The sequence below is a fragment of the Paralichthys olivaceus genome, chromosome 14 (genome assembly GCF_024713975.1).
Source record: "Paralichthys olivaceus isolate ysfri-2021 chromosome 14, ASM2471397v2, whole genome shotgun sequence".
Lineage (NCBI taxonomy): Eukaryota > Metazoa > Chordata > Actinopteri > Pleuronectiformes > Paralichthyidae > Paralichthys > Paralichthys olivaceus.
Window position 1 is genome coordinate 19366311 of NC_091106.1, and position 21842 is coordinate 19388152.

Sequence of the window (21842 nt, forward strand, 5' to 3'; positions counted from 1 at the left end):
GTGTAAAGTGAAACGGCCGAACCTCAAGCCATTCATTTCCTGCGGTATCTGGGTAAATATTATGAACTCCACTCTAGAATATGGAGCACACTATCCATCAAGGCTCACACAGGCCAAGTCTGAGTTCAGGTTTTACTCCACTATACCCCCATAATTAGTTTGGAGAATCATAAAGTCTATACACACACACAGTGTGTGTATGTGTGTGTGTGTGTGTGTGTGTGTGTGTGTGTGAGATACTGTTGTTTTGCCCCTGGCAAGTTGGCAAGTTGCAGAAACATATTGCATCATTCCAGGATACTGAGTTCCTGTAACTACAACAGAAAGGCAGAACACCAGCTCCTCATGTACATGAACACACACATAAAGATGAATATTCTTATATAGTTCATCATTCTCCAGCTCAGCGGGCGCTGAATGAAGTTTTAAGTTACACTCTTTATTTTTTTTTATTTTAAATGATTGATGCAGTTTTTTTGCCAAAGCACTTGACTAACTCGAATTCACAAAGACGACTGGTCCATAAAACAACATCTTCCCCTCCAGATGCACCTGTGGATGTGTGCACTGAAGTAACATAAGCTGGTGACACTTCAGAGTGGAAAAGATGTGAATCATCTGTTTCGTCAGTAAACATATTTTTCATTTCCTGTGCAGAACTGATGTCATTAAATGTGTAATGGAACACTGACGATTGCCCAAATGACAATTTAATTATTAATTTTCATATTCTCTTAAATTATTATAAGTTCCCCCAAATTAAAAAAAACCCCACATTTTTGCAGTGTTTCATACTGCAGGTAATCCTGTGGTCTACCAATGTCAAAACTTTAACAACTTATCAGACTACAGAGACTGATTCTCACGTAGCTCAGCTCTGTCCCCTCTCTGCGTGATATCATCTGTAGGAAATATATGACTGGTTATGTCTTAATCTTGCAATAAATTTCACCAGTGGAAACTGAGTCTACTTCTCCCCCTCTGGGATAATTCAGGTGTGTCACCAAGTCAGCGGCTGATCTGGGAACTCCATCACTGTCAGTTGTTCCACCAATTGCAATGTTGTAGATCCTTTTCATAGCAGAACAGCTGATTTGACACTTTTGCCATGTTACCAGATTTCAAAAAACATGGCAACCTATTGTTTTCACAAGGTTTCTGCAAATTTCAAGTTAATACTGAGACTATTAAAATACCTTTTTCAGACCAGGATGAATATAATATAAGACCAATTACAAGTACGACAGATATGAAGAGATATCAGAGTCACAGAATTACTTTAACTTCCCCATGATTGAAGAATAGGTGAAGTAGGCGAGTGAGACCAATTCTGACTGAAACCTTCCAAACTAAACATGTCACCAAAACATTTCTCATTACCAACATTTTTAAAGCGCAAACAGTAGTGTTATATTAAAGTTAACATAATTGAGACCTACCTAAACTATTTAAGACCTAGTGTATAATATTTTAACATCATATTTATAAAGTCTACAACTCTGATTATTAAATTATTTTTTGTTTGAAGTTGTTAAGTGACAAACATGTTGACCAAAGATACAAGAGTCAGCCAGTATTCAGGGGCAGAATGTTCTGTTCTGTTCTTGAGTTTGACGCTAAGCTCCTGCTATGTCATTGTCATATGTCATCAGCTGCCGTAGAAAAGAGACAAAGACGAGGAACCTGCAGACCAGTGCAAGAGTCAGACAGGGAGAGGTAACAGGATGGATTTCTCTCCTCCGTCCAACGCCTCCAACACGACCTGCCAGCTGGCCCGACAGATCCAGAGACTTCTGGGATAGATTTATGTGTAGCGGTGACTCTCAATTGGCCCCACATCGAGATGGCCTCTCACTAAAGCATTAATAATGATGGTTCCTGTTGGACTATGTATGCAGGATTCTGGCAGACTGCACGTCTGGCTTGTCCTCTCTAAGCTGTTCTCCATCAGTAATACCACACAAGCACAGGCAGACACAGAAGCACTCGCAGAGAACAACACACACACACTCACACACACACACACCACGTCCTTATTCCCACTTGGCTCAGGATGAACCGACCGCAACACACAAAGAGGCTCAGGAGAAAGAGCATGATGACTAAAACTGCTTCTCATCCATCTCTCCCTTTTCATCCCTCTCTCGCCTCTTTACTCACCCATCATAAATACCACTGGTGCAAGAAAGTCCATTTCCCCGTGTCCTCACACATGCACACTGTAATAGAGTCATTTCAATGCCTGTCTAAACAATCATTTTCATGTCTGAGCAGAGATGGTTGATACTCGGCTGAAATGTGCTCAATACACCCTGTGAGGGGAGCAAGTGGATTCTGGGGAAGTGTGTGTTTTGAAAAAATGTTTATCTGTCAGGGGCTGGATGGTTTGAAGCAACAGATTGTAAAGGTTTAGAAACAACGGCTAACAGGACAAGTTGAAAACTGTCCTCGGATTATCAGGATTTCAATAAATTATTATGAATCATGGAGGCTGCATGCACAGTACATGCATGAGAAGTTTATACTTCACACTAGCCATATTATACAGTTCTGCTCCTTAAAGGTCCAGTGTGTAAGATTTAGGTGAAAGGGATCTCTTGGCAGAAATTGAATGTAGAATAATCCTCATGATGTTTTCACTAGGCTCTTTATATTTAAATACTTTATATTTACATGGAGGGGACCCTCTCTACGGAGGCCGCCATGTTTTTTACATTAGTCCAGACTGGACAAACTAAACACCTTTTGAGTTTTTATTACAACTGAAGCTACCACAGGTTCTTTTTCATGTTTGGAAGGAGAGGGTGAGGTGAGGGGTGTTCAGCTGCAACATGTAACTTCAACACAAGATATAACTTCAATCACTAAATTCTACTCACTGTATCTTTAAAGAACAACACAATCACCCACAGGGAACTGAGAACTGTCACTGAGACTATAAGGAAAACCATTAACAACAGATCCTGTTCCACAGTCTGTTTGCGATAGAAATGGTGGGTGAAACAACAGTTAGAACAGAGCAACATGGCAAAAGGCTCAGATGTGAGATTCAGAATCATGTAATCATGTGTGTTCATGCAAGTAGATCTGTAACAAACAACGTGCACACGTGGGGCAGAAAGACAAAAGGAACACACATTAACTTGAAGAACTTGCTCATCAACCGTGATCCAACTTCTCATTTATATGACTTAGATGTTAAGACATGAGTCTGTTAAGCTTCTGCTCTAAAGCCATTTTAGTCCAATCCAGCAGAAACACACGTTAGTGCCACAGGCTGTTGATTTAAGTCGGATGCAAAACCATAATTTGCCTCATGTAAACATGTAGAAGTATCTACCATGTTACTATAGGCGACATCTACGTTGTGCACACAGAAATGCAATGTGATATAGCCTGTGTGCAAAGACATACACATATACCTACAGAATATACATAATATTAGTTGTCAAAGACTTTTAGCACAGACACACACACACAACGAAGCACACACAGACACAAAAATACATACAAAGACACTCTAGTGGTTTCCAGTGCAGTTGAAATACCATTATACAGTTAACTGTACATTACAAATGGGCTGCCAACTGTCTCTGGAGTATCACATGACCACCGACGGCTCCTATGATTGGCTGGCTGGCAGAACAGCACGAGTATCGGGTTTGCGATTGATTGGGTGACGTGCGGCAGAACAGATGGAACAGGGAGGAAGTTTATTCCCAGGAAACCACAGCAGACCAGTGGGTTTTTCCACAGGCAGGTGAGGTGGACACACAAACACACGCTAACAAGACAATTCCTGAACACACACCTCGCTCGCTCTCCCTCTGGCTCAGGCTCTTGCTGGCTCTCTCTCTCTCTCTCCAGCCCTCACAGGCCATTTGGTTTTGCATAGATCTTCATTATATTTAATTAGCTTCTCAGGTTTCACTGGAATGAAATCACATGTGTGTGAGTTGGAGGGTCGGTCTTTTCCTCTCCTGATCCCGCAGTCATTTTTAATCTGCCTAAGCGGTGCAATAAATTAACAAAAGAGAAAAAGCAGAATTGATACACACTTTTCCATGGCAGGATTTACATTGGCGTCAAAGTGAAAAATCTGACAGTATGTCTGCTTATCCCTGACGAGACTCGTGTTGTTTCTGGCTGAACATGGAAAACATCAAACACAGCTAAAGATGTTGATACGAACTATAAACGTCTTTAGGACAAGGCAAAAAAAATCCGACATATACGTTAGAACAACAAACATGTTGCCTGGAAGTTATAACTCAACCTACAGAATAACATTTCAGACACAAAGATATTCATACTATAGGGACAATGTGAATTTAAACTGGTGTCGACTGGATTTTAAGTTTGAAGTCTCACATGCAGCCCCGACAGATCATGTCAGGAGAATATACGGAGTTCAGTGCAGGTCTGAAAGCATCTGCAGTGAGTTATGAGAAACAAGTTTTGGCACTTGGCAAAGTACAAATCAATTGCCATAGACACGAAGGCCGTTTAAGAGAAGAGCAAAAATATATTTCAATTTCTTGATTTATTTCTACCTACTGTGAACATCAAGTGACTTTTTGCCTCTAGAGATACTGTAAACAATATAAGCTGTGAGAGCACACTTGACTAACAATGACGTTTTGGTGAACAGTACATTACACGAGGTTAATGGCTCGACAATATTTTCCTTGCATGTACGAGTGTATCATATTCGAGGGCAGACTTGGTTGGGAAACACTGCAGGAGGCAGACAAATTGCTGAAGAAGATGGCAGGCTGATGATTTTATTTACCAAAGAGCAATCTGAGCCAGGCAGCTGAAAATAGTCTCACCTCATTCCCTCTTGGTGAACTACAGTATATAGTATACATTTCAATATTTACTTTGAAAGAAAAAAAATGACTTAAAAGAAATTCAAACTGCATAGCTTCTCTTTCTTGGGTTCATTCCACATCAGTATTTTTCCTCTGCGGGGAAATAAATTGTTCAATATTTCTCCACCATTACACAGAACCCCAAATTGGGGGAAACATAAACAAAAAGCAACTGGAAATAGTCCCAAGGGCAAAGAGCTAAGCAAACTCTTTGAGAAATATTCCTTTTGCTGATGCTGATGATCCAGTTTTACTTCGGGTAAGAGCTGGAAATAGGTAAATGAATTGATCTTTTTTGAAAAGACTGTCACCATTAAACTCAAACAATCATATTCCCAAACTTTTTCCTCTGCAGTCGAGCCTCTCGTTCACAAGCAAACAGCTTTTTAAGTCACTAAAACAGGGAGTTTCTTCACTTTGCTCTGGCCCACTGTTGCTTTGTGTAATGAGCATTCACCACAAACAGCAACAATGTATATCCACCATTTTCTCTACGTTTGGTTAAAGGTCCAGTGTGCGAGATTTAAGTGAAAGGGATCTATTGGCAGAAACTGAGAACAAAATATTAGGGGGTATTCATCTGCAACACGCAACTTTACCACTAGATGTCGCTAAATTCTACACACTGAATCTTAAGCACTGCTATCGGTCTAATTACAAGTATGCAGCTAAATTTAGCATCACTGAAAAAGACTAATAACATTCACAGGCGTCTGGTCTCAAAATATTTCTCGGACCACAGCGTTCTTCTCTGGGATTTGACTGATTGCCTATGTAACTCTATCGCCACCTACTGGTCCGGTGTGCTTGTGTTCTTGTAGACGGAGATATTTTGTAAATCGAAGGTCATCAATCAGCATATCTCACTGTAAATGTCATGTTTTTTTTAAAGTTTAATTTAAGACAGGGACTTCTGTTGGCTGCCTGATAGTGGAGATGCTAGATTTCATAATAATGATGAAAAAGAAACGGTAGCCTATGTAATGAGGATCTGTTTTTTCAAAGGCTGATACCCAACCTGCTAAATAAGGTCAGTATCAGGACCAATACCAATCCAACATGTCAGATTTATCCTCATCCTGCTCTGTAAAAACTGTACAAGCACAGTCAACAACGAGATGCTGTTTAAGTAAGTGAAGTACTCTACCAATAATAAAATCTGAGGTGGTGAAGCTTTGGGCAGAGTCTGTGTGAGCAGGTGTATTATGTTACACTGAACACTTCGGCCATGAGTCAGATGAAACTAATACGCTTGTTGATTGAGGGTCGTTCTAGAAGTCAGATGCAAAAAGCCCCCCCCCCCCTCCTTCTGAACTTCTGCTGCACACAAACATACTCGATACTGAAAAGCAAGTTAAACATGCAGATACATCTCTCCATACAGTACATGGTTCCCTCAGAGTAACACAGTAAGATCCGTTCTGGGACAACAAGGCCTCTTCCTGCTCTCGGGTCATGACCGGGGTTGGTGGCTCGTAGTGATTGACAGCTGAGTGTTTGGGTTAGGCCGCCAACTCTGGGGAATTACCATGAGCGAAGCCTTTATACACATCCAGTTTATAACACTGGAGAGATCTCTCTCTCTCTCTTACACACACACACAGGCTCGAAATGTCAAAGCACAGAGACTCACACAAACACATAGTGTCCAGTCACTCCCCCTCCATCCTCCCTGCTGACACACACACGCACGCACGCACACACACACACACACACACACACATATATCACGTCGACACATCTCCTGTTCATCCAACAGGGAACAAAATCTGAGACCATTGCAACCTTGTGTCGGGGGGGAGGAAGGAAGTGTGAGTTTACAGGGGGAATTCACTTACTCTCAAAAACAGTTAAAGTTATGGAATATTTCCTCAGTTCCTACGTTTCGGGATATTTCCTCTAATTATGTTTTTTTTTTGCATTTTTATGGGAAACTGGGTGAAAAGTTATATTAATTACAGATATATATAAGGTAAGATAAGATAAAGATAATCCTTAATTAGTGCCACAGTGGGGAAATCAAGGGTACAAGGATTTGGCCACTATAATAATATGAAAACATGGTTTGGGAAGCTGCAATTATTGTGGTAATGAAAATGGACAGACACAGCACAACCCCAGTCACTACTTTCACCTAATTTTCAATTTCCATCTTAGTGTGACAAAATGTTGCATCATAACAATTAGCTTTTCAAGCTGCTACTGTATGAAGGGCCGTGTAACATCTCCAACCTGTGTCGACCCTCGGGGCAAAGACATGTGGAGTCCGTAGCAGCGGCAGTTGTTTGTTTAGCTGCGTATTTCAGCAAGCCATTAATACTGAGACCTAATAGTGCTGTCAGAAGCATTAACACACATGGGAGCAATTTCCTTAACACAGATTACACATGGATTTAGACGAGCAAAGTGGTGCTTCCTGGACATGGATTTAACCTGGACTTAAAATCTTAGGAGGTGTGTCGCACCTTTTAGGGGAAACACAGATAATAAATGTAGTGAAAGTGATTTTGTAAATTCCCAGTAGATTTATTTTTAATGCGCCTTTATCAGGAACACTTTAGGAAGACTCTGAAGAACGACTGATGGTAAATTAAGGACATTTTAACAGCTTCTGTAATTAGTTTATTTTAAATCCTACAGTTTTGTCAAATGCACGTTCCCATTATCTTTGAGTCTGAAATCGAGCTCAACAACATGAGTAAAAATCATAATCATTTTCTGAATGGACATTTTGATTATTATAATATTGTAATTGAATTTTCAGTCAGAAGAGAAAGCGATTGGGAAATTTACTTAAGGTCACTGTTATGCTCTATTGATCGAAAAAAACAAAACAAAAAGAAAAACACAAAAGAGTCTGAAACACTGGTGTTTAGGTTTTTCATTTCAATACTCACCAATCATACATCCTTCACACAGCAGGGGCAGTGCTGCTGATAGAACGTGATACTGTCCATCTGGACCTGCACTACAACTCGGGATCCAAGTCTTCCACAGACGTAGCACAGCGCCATCACCCTGCTGACTGGAGCAACTTCAGGTTTGATTTTGGAAATAATCTTTTTGTCCTTTTAAAACAAATCCTTGTATATTTTTGGCAGGTGAGTGGTGTCGAGGGTTTTGAGTCTCCGCTGCGATCCTGAGTGACAATGGGACAGTTTCTTGTCTGATTGTTTTCCTAAGCAATCATTGATTTTATTTTTGGTAGTGAATCTCATACTGGGCTGTTTTCATTTTAGTTTCCAGTTTGACACCTGCAAAATCCTCCTCCTTAATATTGTAGCATGACTCAAAACACTACCTTTCTCGCTTGGCTGCGAGTGCATCAGAACGGCAGATGCATACTGTTATCCTGACCAGCGATATCTGGTGTTCACACAGCAGCTGGATTTCATAGGACATTTTGTAAACCCCCACGGGTTTCTGTAGCAGAGCAGAATTCAGCACAGTGGGCAGCACGCTCAGATATAGTGGTACAGGAGGAGTACATTTGTGCACCAAATTCTTCCCAGATGTGCCGTCATGAGACTCTTATGAGATTAGATGCATTCCTTTTCAAGCGCCACACAGGTATAAAGTAGTTTTGTCCTATAGGAAGCCATCTTCACTTTTTGCACTTTGTGTAGGGGATTAATAATTCAGGAATAATGTTGATCTTTTTTCAGTCAACATTAAGATTTGTGGATTTAAATCGATATATTTGAGTTTGTAAAATTTGGTACCGCTTATTTGAATTATTTGAATGGGCCTTGTCGGAGGTGAGACAGTCATATATGTTTTTTTCAAATTGGTGGTGAAAGGGTTTTATTTCATTACCCAGAGAATCATATTTTCCCTACTATCAGTGTAAGAGGAGAGATTTTTTCTCTCTGCATTAGTGCGTCAGTGACTTTGTCGGGTGTTCTGGTGCGTGATGAAATATGTGAAATGTTGACGGAGAGACTGTGAGAAACGTAACAGACAGAGAGACAAAAACACATGTACTGTGTGATTGTCTCTGAGCCAGTGAATGAAATATACAGCCTGAAGAGTGTGCATGTGTGTGTGTGTGTGTGTGTGTGTGTGTGTGTGTGTCCTGGCACGTGTGAGGTGGTGTGTGGGCGTCGAGAGGGAAAGCTCATAAAACCCATGATCACACTGATGAGGTCACAGGGAGTGAAACCAGAGAAAGCCTTTCATTTCCTGTCTCATTCCATCCCTCGCTCCCTCTCTCTCTCCTACTTCCATTCATCCGTCTCTCCTCTGACCTCCTGCATATTCTTTACTCCTGCTTTTCTCCTGTGACACCAAATTCCAAAGTCTTTCTAACCGTCTGTTCTGGAAATTTTCAATGTGTGCCACCCAACACTGGAAAACTCAGCGTACAAAAGAGATTTGTTTTTTAAAACAACCAATGTTGAACCTTTAACAAATCAGACAATAGAAATTTGTCTTTCACAATAAAAGTCCTCTCGCTTGTCCTAAAACTCAGAGCGTTTATTAGTTACTATGGGTATTATTATCTTGTAGTCATAATAATAGAGATGTAAACAACTAAAGCTAAAACCTCAATCAACCACCAGATTATTTTGCTGGTTAAAATGTTTGGTCTTTAAATAGTCAGAAAATGCTTTTCACAATAAATCCAGAAAACTACAGTCTTCAACTGTCTTGTTATGTCCAACCAAAAGCAAAATACCTGAGGACACTACCACTCCTATGAAACACAGAAAATCTTCACCAATAATGAGCTGCAGCACCAATGTGATTTTTGGAATCACGTTTCAATGTACGTAGAAACCCTTGACTCACAAATACAGCTGTATTTCTTTCCGTTTTTTCCCCTCCTCTAAAAAGTTATTTCCAGGCAACATAACCACACACACTCTACTTGATTCATGTGAAGGGCATCAGAGCGGCACACAGAAACAGATGTTTGAAACGCAAACTGCAAGTTCGTCAGCACTGCAGGAAAACATAAAATAAGTTAAACAAGTAGATGAAGTAAAAGAAACTATCTGAAAGCACACATTTATTTCAGGTGGCCTGCACTGCAAAGCTTTGTGTTAGTACACACACAAGATTACAGAATAGTGTAAATCAATAGAGGGTTGGTTGTTGATTTCATGGAAGCTGCAGACAGTTTGACAACCATTGGGTTTGGCCAAAGTGAAATGCAGATTTGAGCCCGTCATCAAATGCTGAAAGTTGATGTGAGCACAATCTTGTGCAGCACTGTTGTTATAAATGTGTAAAGAACCAATACAATTTTTAGATACTATAGTATATCGTAGTAGCAGACGCAGCCCAGTGACAAGCACTGCAGCCTTCAGCGGTTGTTGAGTGTTACTCTTGTTTTTTTGACAGGCGGTCGGAGAAATCACAGATCAACAGAGAAAGATATATTCTCCACTCAACGCTGGCTTGGCAGGACACGCTTACTAGCTGTGAGAGCCATTCCCTCTGCTACTGTGTGGAAAAAAGTTAAGATGACTTTGTATCCACCTGCGTCTCCGTGGCTGGATCCCGGCGCAAAGAAGAAGATGAAGGAACAGAGCCCTGCATGACCACTCAGGATATTTTTCTTCGCTAACTTGACTTCTAACAGCCTGGGGACTTATGGAACAACAGCTGGCCAGATGTCTCATGAGTGAGTCTGTGACATTCATTTAGTAGCTTGCTTACCACCAATTTCCTTCACATTTCTCGAAAACCTCACGGCGCACCTGATCTCAATCCATAACACAACAGCAGAGAAACGGTGCAGCAGAGGACAACAGAGAACTACACCCGCAGCCGCTCTGCTTCTTATCACAGGCTCATTACTGGTCAGTGTTTGACAAAAACTCCAAGGGGCAGCAGTCGCTGGCTGCCAGATTGCCTCTCCCGTCCGTGCGCTCACGTTTAGAAGAGGGAGGAAAATTAAAGGTGGGAAAAACAGGAATGATGCTGAGGGAAGCTGTGTTTACTTGGACAAATCTGTGTGTTCCCGAAGAAAAGAAACCACTGGAAACATGAAAAAAAACAAGAGACGATGCCAAACTACGATGCATGAGATCAAAAGAAATAAGAGACAACAAAATGACAAAGGGAGTTAGCATCAGATAAAATCAGGCACCTTGATTACAAGATGAAATTCCTTTTTCTGAAAAATGACTACGTAGAGAAAGACAATGAAATAGAGGATGTGATTGAGTCTGTGTGTGTGTGTCTGTGTGTAGTTTTCTCAGATCATCTCTAAGCAAACTGCCACTTCTGATTAATCTCGGTTGAAAATCTCTGTTTGTGTCTACAATATATTCCATTTGTTTCCCCAAGGGGAGATACCAAAGCAGCAGCACAAGCAGTGATTAGGTATTCTGCATTCAGTATAAGGTTTAGCACAGGGGACCTCGGGCCTTCTCGGAACCATATTTTATGTTTTTTATTTATCTATTTTTATTTATTCCAGTTTCATGAGCACAAACAGATTGGATAATGTGGATGGGGAGTCTGGGATTAATTTTGAAGCAGCTGATTAGAGTGCATTTGTGTGTGTGTGTGTGTGTGTGTGTGTGTCCTGGGCTAATTGTGTCTGGGACCATGCCGAAAAAGCCTGGAGGCTTTGCAGCAGTCTGGAAGATAGAAACACACACTCCTCCTCCTCCTCCTCCTCTCCCCATCTCTGTGTATCCCCCCTACAGCCCACTCAATCTGTTTTTTCACATCTTCCTGATGTCTGCAAGAAAAACTTCACTTGTGTTTTCTCCCGTCTCTCCAGCACTTCACTAATCCGCTGTTGGTTCGACCACCGTTACTTATTTCCCTTATTTCGTTCCATCCTCCATCTTTTTCATAAAACTCCACCCATTCTCTCCATTGTTAATTAAATCACAACACTGAGTACAAAAGAAAAATAATAAAAGTAGGTATATAAGAAAGTGATTCATATGTTGAGTCGTTCGAATGTTTTGTTCAAGTTTCCACAATGACTGTGACATCTGCTTTGAATAACAAGACTCAAAATGTGTCTTTTTAATGAACCATTAACAGAACAAAACAAAATTCTTCTTGATCTATTAAAGCATGTAATAACGTCTACATACCATTTATTTTTGAAAAAATGATCAACTTTGAAGTTATTAGAACTGTTCTGCTAAAGTGCAAAATTAAATGGGTTTCATGGCATCTCAGCCTATTACACTGATCTGACCGACAGTGTGTGGACAGCTACCAGGACATTAGCCCTAAATTAAAGAATAAAGTTTAGTGTTAAATATCATAAAACAGTACATCACAAATGCACAGGTAGTAACTGAGAAAGAATGCAACCTGAGGAAATAACTTCAGGTTTCCAAGCCATGAACATGGCAACTGTTACTACTGTTTGAATTGAACTTAGAAACAGTCTTTAAATGAACCATTTTGCATAAAAAATACAAAAACTGCAGAATGATTATTGTCAGAACCAAAAATAACTGTCACTGTCATTGTCACTGTAATCATCATGAAGTCATTTGCTTTGCAGGTCCTTGTGTAATTCCCAGTCAAAAGTCAAATGCAGTTACATAATGTTAATGATGCATATGAATTTATTTATTCTAGAACCCTGATCAGGTCCAGGCCGATCCGTCCCCTCTGAGGGTCCACATCCAGGACCCGGACCTCCACCCGCTCTCCAGGTCCCAGAGCAAGGCTGCGGCGGCGCTGGCTGAGAGGCACCTTGTCCAGCGTGATGTTGCTCTTATGGATGAGGCCTGGGCGACCCACGCCAATATCTACAAAAGCCCCGAATAGAGCAGTGTTGTCCACTCGGCCCGTCAGCACCGCACCCACCCGCAGATCACTCATCGACACAATGCCCCTCTTAAAGTCCGCCTGCCCAAAATCTGGCAAAGAGAGACATCAAGAGAGAGAGTATCAAAAAGATGAGGGGGCTAGATGACACTGAGGCAGGAAGACCTATGACTAATTCAAGTATGAGCTGCAGCTTGCAGAAATGTTTGGGAAGAGAAACGGGAAATGTGGACGCACGAAAGTGGGGTGGGGGTGGGGGGGGATAGAAATGACAAACAGGTATAACATTTCAGGCGGTAACCAAATACTTGTGTCTACATACTTCTACGTTTCTCTGCATTCTCTCCTACCCTACTTTCCACTGGGCCCGCGCATGAGAGAACTTTTTCCTCTCTGTAGCATTAACACAAACAAGGAAGGCTCGCGCCCCAGGAAATAGTCCGGTCCAATTATCCTCCCCACAGCACTGATTTCATGCGGTAGTCTCGGCCCATCTGTTTACTCAGCTGAGCACCGGCTCGGAGGCCAAGCATAGTGTGCTGCAACCGAATAGGGCCAACCTGAGAATGAACCTCGAAGCTGCGTTCCTTAATTTTAAAAGGAGTTCGCTCGCACTCACTTGGTATCCATGCTGTACATTGTTCCTCTCCATATGAAACTGTGTGGAAACGGATAACACCTGATTCGCAACAGTATTTTTCCACTTTCCGTTTTTGACTTAAATGAAAAAATGTAAAACGGCCCTGTTCTATATAGATTAAGTCATTCTAAAATTATACTTCGAGAATCAGTGAGTACACAAGTGCACGTATACAGTTATAGTGACCAACTAAAAGTTTCTTATTTTCTTCTCACATATTTTCATCACCCTCTCAGTGTCTTATTTGTCAGACTTTTTGCATATAGCACCATTACTGTCAGACTTTTACTTTTACATCCTATTAAGATAAAATAAGCTTGTTGAATATAGCATACTGTATATTATACAATACATGGCTCTAAGCTAAATGCTTTTATATATTTTTTTTTTTTCCAGAAAGTAGACAGGGAAAAGAAAACAGAGTGAGGGATGTGACAAAAAATTTCAGAAAAAGAACCTGAGGCACAGCAACACCGCTGAAAATTGAAATGTTTGTGACTGTTTATGATTTTATTGCTATATTTATGTGTGCCCGGACTCAGGAGCATGTGATTAAGGAGAAAAACAGAGGTCTTTTGTGTATTTGTGTCTCTGTAAAGATATTCTGTCCAACAACGCTGTCTGCTGGACCCATCACACCCTGTCAGAAACACACTGCTGGTGTTGTCGGGCCACGGGGAGGAAGCCGCAGCACTGTCAGTTCCTATCAAGTTACACTGCCAAGATGTGCCTATTATAAGACAGGCACAAGGCGAGTCAGTGTGTGTGTTGTAACTAGCAAACCAGTCAGATACAAGTTTCTATCAGTCAGCAGGGACCTGCAAAGAACATTATGTCGGAAAGACGAGAGACTAAGAGAAGTTACTGTGGCTGCTAGGTTGCTTTCACTTTATGAGTGTCTATGAAATTTTATATGATGAAAAACACTGATAGTTTGAATGTGCAGAAGCAGAAAGCAACGTTGTTAAACTCTTCTCACAATCTCGTATATCAAACCATTACAAGACAATGTTACGTTAATGTTGAGTTTTCATCGGCGAATATGTTTTTTTTTTTCTCAAATGTTCATTATGTTCTTGTTTTTGTTTCTGTGTCACATAAAATGAGTTGAGGTCAGTTTTTGAGTGCTGCTGTGAATGGCAGGAGTCTTACTTTGTCGTATGTCAAACCCAGGGGGCTGCGTGAGGCCGTCGATGATGAGTTTGAGGGTCTCAGGTGTGGTGTCCAGTGTCCAGGCCAGTTCCTCGACACTGCTGGTCCTAACCTTGCTCTCCAAACACTGTCGCAGGCCTGCGGTGCCAATCTGGTCTGCGCTGCCGCCCACAAAGGACAGAAATCTACAGAGAGGGATGATAGGTGTGAAAATTATACTTTCAAATCCACACTAAAAAAAACACTTTAATTGTTTTTGGGGGCTACGGCATGTGCACCACATCTTTAAAGCATGCTTCATATAGTTTCTACATCAGCCAGTCCACAGTGGATGGTCCAGATACATTATGATTATATTGTTTAACACTTTGCCTGGAATATGGGCTCGGGTACGCATTCGTGGAATGCCATACCATCGCAGATCCTCATTTTAGTATAAATGGAACAGCAGGCATGAACGTACAAATGGAATGAGTACGCAACTCTCAGCTGACACACAACTCGGAAAGTATGGTCAACCCTCTACACTCTGCGGGAGAGAACTGGGCCTATGGGGGGTGTAGTCAGAGAAGGAAGGGGGAAGGGTATAAGGAAGGCGGAAAGTGATGACAGACTAAGAAGAATTATGAGGAAAAGAATAGTAGAAGAGTCCAAAAAAAGAAGAGGAGAGAAAAGCTAAGTAATAGGAAAGAGGGAAAGAAAAGTTAATGCAGGTAAAGTGAGAGGGGAAGGAGGGAGAGGTGTGAGAGTAATTACACACAATGTCAGGAGCTGCAGAGACCTGGCTTTCTGTTCTGAAAAACACACGGGCCAAAATACCCACATTTATTTTTACCCCCTAGTAAATCAGATAAATCCACAGTGGGCTGTAAACGCCCCAACACCTTGTCTCAGGAAAGTGCCTCCACTTTGCTGAGGTTGGACTGTTTGTCTGTCCGTCAACCGCTAGGAAAAAATCTCCTTACATTACTTTATTCTAGCAGGATGTTCCACCTCCATAATGTCTAGACGGTCAGTCAGGCTGCACCACTTAAAATTCACTGAGCCCGAGAATTAAATCCAAACTAATTAGCTGGTGGACAATCAAAACAGACTTGGTAATAAACTGGCAAGGGAGCCAGAGTTGCAAATATGGAAAAATGTAGGATGTGTGTTGAGTGCGTGTGTAATGTGCACTCTGTATAAATTATTTACAGTAGGCACTTTCCAGAGTTGGTGATAGATGTGATTGCATTTGCTTCTATGCATGCATTCATATGCACACCAGCTGGGTAGCGACCGTGATGGATGTCGCTCACTGGCAGCTTGACGCCAAGCAGACTCCGCAGCTGTCCCCCCCACCCCATGATGGACAGAACAGGTGGACACACACACAGGAACCTACACACAAAGTTGATTCATACAATGTGTTGTTCGGAGATGCTTATTTGGCAGTAGCTGGGACAGTGCGGATGTAACGCGACACGGCTTGTGTACAAACTATGTATGAGACAGCTGTGAGCGGAGAGGCCCCCTGCCAGCGAGGTTACCATCTCGCGTCGAGGAGAAGGAGACAAACAGAATCAATCCCTCAACACCAGCGAGCCAGATCGGTACAAAATAGTAGCTAAGTATGTGCCAGAAATGGCTCAGTAGTGAAGAAACAACACCTTTGGACCAAAATGGACGTCTGTCTAACACAAGGATCTTCCCTCCTGTGTCTCCCTGCAGGCTTCTCAGCTTTCCAACCAAATATATCTCTTTACAGGGAAAGAAATATTTGTGCCTTGGTGGCCTGGAGGTCTGAGACAGAAACCACATAACTCCTCTGAGTTTGTATCCAGCCTTGGACCTTTGTTTACAGTCATCCCTCTTCCTTTCTCTGACACTAAATATTTCCTGTCTCTCTACTTTCTCAAAAACTTGTAATATATATATTTACACACATAAATAAAATAAAGCTTGGAGACAGGAGGTTTAACATCACTAGCGTATAACATGTACTTCAGGAGGGTATTTTTCCTTCTACCAAGGTACAACAGACTTCAAGTTTATTTCTTAAATCGATAGACTTATCATACTACTGGAAATTTAGCAACTGTGTCTCGCAACAGGTTAAAATATTGTTAATATATGTTGAGGCAGAGAGTCTGGCTCTAAATCTTACAATGCTTTGTGGATGGTGGGTTATATTTTCAGGTGTGTGTGTGTGTGTGTGTGTGTGTGTGTGTGTGTGTGTGTGTGTGTGTGTGTGTTGCCCATCTCATTTTTCAGGACTGTATGTTAGTATTTAAGGGGTACCAGGGGTCTAGGGGCCCACACCACTGCTGGGTTCATACTCATATAATTACGACCAACACTGAGTGTGTACGTGTGTGTGTATGTGTGAATATGGGGTTGGGTGGGCTAGGATATAGATTTTATCCAGGCCCACATCAAGAACCTATCTTAATTGTATTATAAAGATATTGGGCCCCAACTGTTACATATCAGGGAAATATTCATCATGAGTGGACCCCCAGAGTAATACAATACACTTCATTGATATTTTGATGTGAAATATTCTGGATTGTGTTCCTCTGATTATTAACATTCTTTACAGAACATTTTCACTGTTAGATGTTGCAGATATGTTAAATTTAATCAAACAAATCATACCAGATCTGAAACAAAGGGGGACAAACTGTGCCTATGCCTTTGTTTCCCTGCTTGTGTGTGTGTGTGTGAGTGTGAGTGTGTGTGAGTGTGTGTGTGTGTGTGTGTGGTGGTATATGGTTACAAAGAGGAGATGATGTGTGGGCTGGGAGCAGTGATGGAGGATCCAGTTTCTCTAATGTGATGAACATGATATTCCTTATAAACCATAAAGACACACACACATACACACACATTCCTTCACAATCCTCACTCCAGACCTCCTGTCCTGAGCTGTTGTTCGTGAGGACGTGTGAAAAGCAACGAGACGTCCTCAAACCTAAAGCTCTATACCCAATTTGAGTTCTTCAGTTAAAGAGGTGTTAAATACAAGATGATTTACCAACTACTGACTGTACAGACAAAGATTAACTTTCAAAATGTAGAGTTAACAGAAAAAAATACGACTGGCATGACACTAAAATTGGTAGTGGAGTGGAAACCCCTTCAAATATTAAGTGCAATCTCTCTGCTCTGGCCACCACCTTCTAGATCCTAATGAACTCACCATTACAGCAACATTTTCAAACAGGTGAATCAAAGCCTAAACATCACAGCTGTAATCTGAGGACGTTGTGAAAAGACAGCACAAATCACACTCAACTACACACTCACCAAGTTCGATTGTCTTTTGTGCAGAGGCATGAAACACTCCCAGATTTCAAGTATCAGGTGATTCATATTCCATTGTATCAAAACTACACATGCTTTCAAAAGTCCTAGGAAGAGCAAGTGCTGACATGCAGGACTTTTCTCACCATCCAACGTCGTTAACATTTAAAGCGGAACATGACATACTGTAAAACCACAACACGTGCTTTGAGAAAAAAAATAAAACATATATATATATATATACACGTCTCTCAAATTCTGCAAGACCTTATAAAAATGAGACCATCACAAAATATGTGCATCGAGTGAGATATTCATCAGATATCAATCATTGAGTAAATTCCCAGACAGGGATTAGAGGCTAGTCAAAACAAATGATACAGCCCTCGACGACACAGGGTTAAGAGTTCTGGGCGGTAGGGAAAACTTAAAAGCTGAGAATGATAAGTAGAGTGGTGAGAAACAGGAGTAAGATTTAATTATGAAGTGGAAGTAGTGCCACCTACTTGACTAAATGTTGAAAATTTTATGAACAAATAAACCAGTTGAAAAGTGTTTTCTGTCACAAAATACAACTAAGGAGACTTGGAGTATAAAGTCATTTTCACTGTCCCTGATTGAATTGTATTAATACATTCCTACACTTATATATACGAATGTAAAAGTTGCATCAAGATTTCTCAAGATCTTTGATTAAAATAAAAAAACTGAAAATCAATCAGCAGTCAGTGGAACAAGACAGAGAATGAAAGAGGGAGTGAGAGATGGATAAAATCAAGACTGATGACTTCCCAGACAATAAGTTGTGTGAATAAGGTGTGTACATGTTCTGTGTGTGTGTGTAAAAGAGGACAAATATCAATAAAGAGAGATAAAGGAAGAGAGGGTGTTTTTCTTCTCTTATACTTAAGCCTTTGAACAACTCTACAAAACAGATGTACACACACAGATCGCTGAGCTGGAGCAACAATCGAGGGGCATGGGCAAAAACATGGTTTCGTACAAGCAGCATTGATCCATCTTCACATGTGCACATAGAGACACGTCCACCCACACACATGTACCGAGCCCATTAGAGCGATGCTTAGAACCACTAGTGTCAGAACTTATGTAGACTAAACACAGTTGAGTGACTACAGCTGTATAAGAGAAGGCCCGCCCTCTCTCTCTGTCCGTCAGTCCTGCTCTCACACACAGGACACAGAAGTCTCGGGTGGATGTTCAATGTGCTTTTGATATCAGCATCGGCAGCGCTAGCAATCATTTCTCACACAAGGACACACACAGAGGCGTACAAACACACACGTACAAAGCCAATGCCTCCTCTCTTATCCCATGTCTGTGTAAATCAAATCAGAGTCCTCCACCACTGTAACCAGCCCCATATGAGACGTTGTCAAAATCAACTCCATCTCAGCCCGAACACGCTCCGGCCGATGGGCTGGGTTGTGTGTGTGTGTGTGTGTGTGTGTGTGTGTGTGTGTGTGTGTGTGTGTGTGTGTGTGTGTGTGTGTGTGTATGTGTATGTGTGTGTTCATGTGTACTATACCTTTGTGCCACGTGGTACGACTCAGGGTGAATACAGGTCTGGTCCAGAGGGTTAAATGAGGTTGATACATTGACTGAGGTCTTTCCTTTGCCCCTCTTGGTCACTGGTTTCACTGGTACTGATGGTGCAGGGTGAGGTGAGGTTTTCAAACTGTTTGGAAAAGAAAGGGAGTTTAAATAAGAGGAAGTTCAAGTCTTAAATAGCTTGAATTTTAAAAAAGATCACCAAAAATAAAGTAGCTGAGGCATAGTTTCTAAAGAATTTCCTTGATTCTACCTCTCTCATCCCTCTTTTTTCATACAATGTAAATGTAACAAATTATTTTATTAATACTATGAAATTGTATTATGCAATGAAACTTGCTATGTTCTTTTTCTGTACCTCTGTTGCTCAGCGTAGCATGGACAGAGCTACATCTGCATTTCTGTGCAAACCTGTAATGCATAATGTCAATGAAACTGAACCTGTCTATAGCTTTTTACGTGCTGTTAATAATATTATCATAATAAACTATTATTTATATAGAACTTTTCTTAAGAGACTCATAAACCCCTTAACAGAACAAAAATGGAAATTAAAAGCAGAGCGATCAAAACAGGAGAAAGACATTCAGTTCATAAAACAGAAAACCAAACGTGTCACACATTTATAAAAGCGATGCAAAACAAAAACGTGATTAAAAGACACTAAGGATGTAGCCCGTCTGATCTCAGGGACCTGGGAATAATCATAATGTAGCCGTCATATATACACGTGAAGATGTACCTGTGTAGGGTTTGTGGGTTGATCCTAATGAAGCCGGCACACTGCTGGTAGGTCTTGGGCCCCATGCCCTTGACCAGTTTGAGCTGCTCCCTGTTGATGAAGGGACCCTTCTGCTCTCTCCACTCGGCTATATTTTTCGCCTGGCTCACATTCAGGCCTGCCACATGCCTGGGAGATAAAACAGACGGCAGATGCTACCATAAGAAAACACCACAGTGAAAACGTTAATTGAGGATAAACTAAAGTTTAGTGTCAAAATATCTACAAAATTACTAATAACACACAGCTCTGAAACGTTTGCTTCACACACTGTCCACACCAGATTTCTACAATACACAAACAAACAGAGTTAGCGGACCGTGACCTGGCACTTCAGGCGAATCTGGGCGAACAGTCACAAGAGACACACACGAGCCAATATTTAGTGAGTGTATTTGTCCAGTTTTGGCCGAGCAAAGACGAGAGGTGATTTGAAACTCAATTAGGTCGGCTCCGTTAATGTCCACGGTGACTCACTCATGCTAAAACACATCGCTATGTCAACACTCCACATAATACCTCAGTCATCAACATGTCTAAGTGTGTTTAATGTGTGTGTGAGTGTGTAGCATAACTTCTGGCAGGAGTGGAAAAAGCTCACTTGCAGAGCAGACAGGTAAACAGATGACCTGATGCCTGCCCTGCAGCCGATGCCAGCTCGTTCCACACTGTTTGTATGTGTATATCGAATGTGAGGACTTCCTGTGCTTGTCCTGTACATTTCATGGTAAATATGTGTGTGTACAGATGTTTGTAACTAAATGAATACATATATGTAAACGTTTCCTTCTCTGCATGCGCGTGTGTGTGTGTGTGTGTGTGTGTGTGTGTGTGTGTGTGTGTGCGTGAACCTTGCCCAATCCCCTCTGTTGATTCCAGTCAGCCTAATAAGTGAGGCCAGGGTGTGAGGCATTAGTCTAAACAGAAAGCTGGCGGGTCGTCTATATGTGCGTGCATTGAGAATGCGTCTGTGCCCAAGTGTGAATGAAGCGTTGCCATGTTGTGACTGCTGAGGGAAAGTATGCCAGAGGTCTGAGCCCTATTCATCTCACAATTAGTGTGAGGAGGAGAAGCTGCTCAGGTGTAACACCTGCACTTGCTTATGAGGACATAGATAAACACGTCTTTATACATTGCCTACCTCATCAGGGTCTCAGAGCAGATGTTGATGTCCACTCCCACAAAGCTCACACACTCCTGCACCACGCCGTCCAGCGCTGCCTTCAGAGCTCCGGCTGACACATCGTGCTACAAACACACATTTTCATTTTATTTAAAAGTGAGCTCACACACACTTAGCAACATGTAAATTATGAGAGGTGATTAAATATATATTAAATCTTTATTATATTCTTTTTTTCTCAATGCTCAACTATTTGTACACTACTACAGCAGTGTTGGCAAAAAACATAACACGCTGAGAGTTGACAGACAAGTAGTTCAGCAAGTAATAGAAAAAGACAGGAACCGTGAAAGCTGATTGACAGACAGAGGGAGCACAGAAAGAAAAAGAGGGTGAATGTTTAGTTTGGCAGAGTATCTCTCACTCTCTCTAACACAGTGTTCTCATTACTGTAGCTCACTGTCCGTGTCCATCAAGATACTACAGATGAACTCTTCGCACTTCTCAACCACCAGCCAATCAAACACTTATCAGGACATATTCTCTAAAGGAGCTAAATCCTTTTCCTGATAGGGAGGATGGATGAGATAAGAGGAGAGAGTGTACAAGTTTTTCATTCAATTGCAGTAATTATGAATATTACATTCCCTCCTTCTGAAG

The 21842-nt window shown here is 41.4% G+C and overlaps 1 protein-coding gene across 1 annotated transcript in view; it reads right to left on the reverse strand.

Annotated features, from left to right (window-relative positions):
- Window positions 1-11837: 11837 nt before the first annotated feature.
- srbd1 (S1 RNA binding domain 1) overlaps window positions 11838-21842 on the reverse strand; it is a 43801-nt gene continuing 33796 nt past the window's right edge. The window contains exons 17-21 of the mRNA XM_069538934.1: window positions 21201-21307; window positions 20021-20188; window positions 19256-19405; window positions 14422-14606; window positions 11838-12721 (exon numbers count right to left, since the gene is read on the reverse strand). Of these exons, the coding sequence (XP_069395035.1) occupies window positions 12429-12721; window positions 14422-14606; window positions 19256-19405; window positions 20021-20188; window positions 21201-21307 (903 nt within the window). The 3' untranslated portion in view covers window positions 11838-12428. The remainder of the gene's footprint in view (window positions 12722-14421; window positions 14607-19255; window positions 19406-20020; window positions 20189-21200; window positions 21308-21842) is intronic.